Source organism: Microtus ochrogaster, chromosome 6, assembly GCF_000317375.1.
Source record: "Microtus ochrogaster isolate Prairie Vole_2 chromosome 6, MicOch1.0, whole genome shotgun sequence".
Classification (NCBI taxonomy): Eukaryota; Metazoa; Chordata; class Mammalia; order Rodentia; family Cricetidae; genus Microtus; species Microtus ochrogaster.
This window is the reverse complement of record NC_022013.1, coordinates 68,291,240-68,295,440: the sequence shown is the minus strand read 5'-3', so window position 1 is coordinate 68,295,440 and position 4,201 is coordinate 68,291,240. Positions and strand designations below refer to the sequence as shown.

The 4,201-nt window shown below is 38.0% G+C and overlaps 1 protein-coding gene across 1 annotated transcript in view; it reads left to right on the top strand.

Moving 5' to 3' along the window:
* Uap1 (UDP-N-acetylglucosamine pyrophosphorylase 1) overlaps positions 1-4,201 on the top strand; it is a 36,964-nt gene that overhangs the window by 17,884 nt on the left and 14,879 nt on the right. The window contains exon 4 of the mRNA XM_005348818.3: positions 1,598-1,811. Within this exon, the coding sequence (XP_005348875.1) occupies positions 1,598-1,811 (214 nt within the window). The remainder of the gene's footprint in view (positions 1-1,597; positions 1,812-4,201) is intronic.

Below are 4,201 nucleotides of genomic sequence, written 5' to 3'. Positions count from 1 at the left end.
CCCTTATATATACAACAATGTCTTCGGCACACCATTTACTGTAGTGAAAAACTGGAAAGCATCAGTATTTAGTAAGTAGGAGACTTGGCTAGTGGTGCAAGGCTACATTGCTTGCCTGGTGTGCACAAGGTTCTGGTTCACATGCCAACACTGAAAAACAAAGCTTCAAAATAGCAGAGGCTAAATGGTAATTTACAAATGACTTTAGCTATTAAATTGTGTAGAGGTAATTGCTTAGAGACATTAAATGTCCAAGAGAAATGTTGATACATTAAGAGAGTACAATGCAGAACTGTATACGCTGAGTAGGGTCTCTGGCTTGTATAAATGAAGTTAGTATATGCATGTCACCGTTTGTTGATGGCTTTTCAGTTCCACTAAAAGTACTGCTTATATAGCCACACACAGTAAGTGACCCGGAGTGTGAGTTCAACTGTGAGACCTGCATCTGTGTGAGTCTGTACTTGGCAGAAGGACTGAAATCAATAGATAGTAAACCGGTGACCTTCACCATGTGTGGGCCTCTATTTCATCTGCATTTCTATTTACAGAAGAATATTATTGTTTTGAAGGAAGATTTCATGTAACCCAGGGTGGTCTGCAATCATGTAGCTGATAAACTCCTGATCTTCCTTCCCCTACTTCCTAAGTGCGGGAGTTACAGGTGTGTGTAGTCACACTCTGTTTTAGAAGGTACTGGAGACCAAGCCCAGAGCTTCATGCATGCTAGGCTACCAACTGAACTGCGTTCCCAGTTCCTACATTTCTCTCTCTGTATTAGCTGTTTTGGGAACTTTTTCATTATTGTTTAAATAATGGTCAAGATTGTTGAAAGAAATATATTAAAACAGCAATGAAAGCAGAAAAAGTCTTTTACTTACATTTAGTTTAAATCTCAATAGGTTTTTGTATAAATCTAGCTTCTTAACAAGTGAATTAGTATAAAATGCTTAAATAGTTTTATTTTGAGATGGTTAAGTGTAGCACAAATAATAAAAACCCAGAGATAGAAATTAAGCTTCAAGCTGAAAGATCAGAAAAGCAAAGCAGCCAGCCACTAGAGGGCTCTTACCTCTGTGCCATCTTCCTGCCTGATGTTCCTCTCTAGTCCTGATATTAAAGGTGTGCACCGCCACCACCCAACTTCTGTGGCTAACTAGTGTGGCTGCTGGGATTAAAGGTGTGTGCGACCACTGCCTGACCTCTTATGACTGACTAGTGAGGCTATAGTTTTGCGTACTTATCTTCAGGTAAGCTTTATTTGATAGATCATAAACAAAGTATCACTGTAATTAAGTTCGTTTGGGATATAAATACTGGACTGATTTGAATCATAAATATTAATAAAACTTAAAATGGTCTGAAATAATCATTGCTTGATAAGTGTTATATTGTCATATATTATAGGCTAAATTATTGTTTGAGGTTTGCTGGACTTATATTACTGATATTACTCTATGCATAATTATACTAAAAAGCCTTCAAAATAGCTTTGTGCTGTAACTTTTGATACCTGAACTCAGTGCTTATTCAGTTTTTAATTTTTTAAAAACTGTTATGAAAGCCATCCCAGTAAATCTTCTGGTTCCCTTCACAGTGGGTCATGGAATGCTACTAGTGGGTTATTTTCTTTTTCAGATGGGAATGGTGGTCTCTACCGGGCTCTTGCAGCCCAAAACATTGTGGAGGACATGGAGCAAAGAGGCATCTGGAGTATTCATGTCTATTGTGTGGACAACATACTGGTAAAAGTGGCAGACCCACGGTTCATTGGATTCTGCATTCAGAAAGGAGCAGACTGTGGGGCAAAGGTAATGCAAATGACCATTCTCTGTCAGTCATAGATGAGGGTAGGAATAAGACAGTCAGAAGAGACCTGAAGATTTCAGGAGATTTAAAAATATTGATATAAACACTTTTTATCTGAAAGGGTTTAAAAGCTTCTATTCTCAGCAAATAAAGTATAACATGATTATGTTAAATCCCATGGAGACTGACAAAATGATTGAAAAGTTTGTAATAAACATGGGAAGACGATCAAGATAAAACACAGGTTCACGTAACATATGTCCTGCAGAGCCATCTGTTTTGGTGCAAATGACAGGTTTTTTGTTTTACGTGTGATCCACTAATGTGGTGTGTGTACGGCTAGCATTTGCTCTGTTCACCCACTGGAGAGTATCTGGGTTGATCTATATTTTAGCTGTCATGAACAGTGCAGCAATAACACAAGAACACAGAATAACCTTGAGATGCTGACTGCAGTTCTTTTGGACCTGTATGCAGTGGCGCTAGAGCTGGAGCACATGAGTACACTTGTGGTTTTTATAAGGAATTTCATATTGCTTTGTTTATGTTTCTGCCAACAGTGTGTAAGAGTTTCCTTTCTAGGCCCTAGAGAGATAGCTTGTGGTTATGAGCACTCACTGTTCTTCCAGAGGACCTGGATTCCCTTCTCAGAACTCACCTGTCAGTTCACACGTCTATGACTCCAGTTCCTGGGGATCCAGTGCCCTCTTCTGGCCTCTGTGGGGAATGCATACAAACCTGCAGGCAAAACATCCATAAACAAAATAAAATAGATTTTTTTAAACGTTACCCTTTCTATATATCACTTTTTCTTTTTTTTGATGATATACATCTTAACTAGGCTGACTATAAAGTAATAACAAAGAGGTGGAAATTCTAATAACCCCAATTTGACCATTACACATATATAGTTATTGAATTATACTATATTATATAAACATAATCATAATAATTTAAAAATGAAACAAATTGAAAAAATAGAGCATTTCAAATTCTAGAATGAGGAAACTGGTTAAGTAAAACTCCTCTCTCCTTCAAAAATCACCCCCAAACGGACATGTAATTAAATATAAATGTTAAACTATAAAGATGTTAAAATGTAGAGTTTGTGATTTTGATGTAAAAGTAGAGACACATGCTCTGACCAAAAGTGAATCACATATGAATTTAAAATGTTTGTTAGAAATGAGACCTCAGAGACATACCATAATCTTGGTTAAAGGATTTTCTATTATAAAAAAAGTCATTTCTCACCACAGTAGTTTAAAAGTATAATAAGTCATATTCAGAAGCTGAAGTCCCCAATTTAGCAAAACAGGGTTTGGGAGATTGACGTGAAAAGTCTAACAAGACACTTCCTTCTTTGAGATAGGGTATTGCTGCCAGCTGAGACTTACCTTCCTAAAGGGCTGGAATTATAGGTACAGAACCACACAAGACTCTCTGGCTCTGAAGAGAATAATTGATGTAGTTAATCTATTTAAGGCATCTGTCTAATCAGATACTCAGTAGCACATGCTATGTGCTATAGCTACTGAGTTGTAATTGAAACATAGCATATTGATGTAAGTAGCTACCAAGCTTGAGAACCATCAAAGCCAAACAGTGTCTTTCTGACTTTGTTCCACTTGGTGTCACTCTTCTCTCTGAAATAGAAATGTAATCTCTACTGCTGTACGCTTCTGTCAGTGGAAGGATTACGCTACCAGAGTAGACGGAGAAGGGGCATCCGAGGTGATCTCCTTAGCCCATTTGATCCAAGACATTGTCAGTCTTTGTTCAGACACTCTCCAAGTCCCAGATTAAGGGTCTTTAATGGTGTCTGCAGAAGCAGGGCTAGAAATCCAGGTTTCCCAACCCCTACGCTCACTTCCATTCCACAAGCCCATGTGGAGAGTCGCCTGTGTTTCCTGGCAGCTTAGGAACTGCAGACTGGTGTGCTGACTTTGTGTCACACAGAGATGGGAATGCCACTTGTCTGTTAGCTGTGCCTGCGACCAGAGTCCAGCTGTGTCTTCTGTACACTCACCACTTGTTCAGGTCTGTCATCTAAGACTATAATCATTCAGGGAATGGAAAAGAATTCAGAAGGAGTGAAGCTAAGACTAGACTGACGCAGCTCTAATGTTTTAGAAATGCTAGCAAATACTGCTTTCCCTAGCTTCGCATTTTGAGGTGTAAGTTCACCTCTGATTTCCAGGTACAGGGATTATAGATATATGCCACTTGGCTAGCCTTTTTTTTTTAAATAAGACAATTAAGGTATTAAAATATATTTTGACATATTCTTTTCTTTTTGTTATGTTTTTGCTATTTAAATAGTTTTTAATTTTAAATATATTTTGATCATATTCTTCCTCTCAAATCCTTCCAGAACCTCTCCTCCCTACAC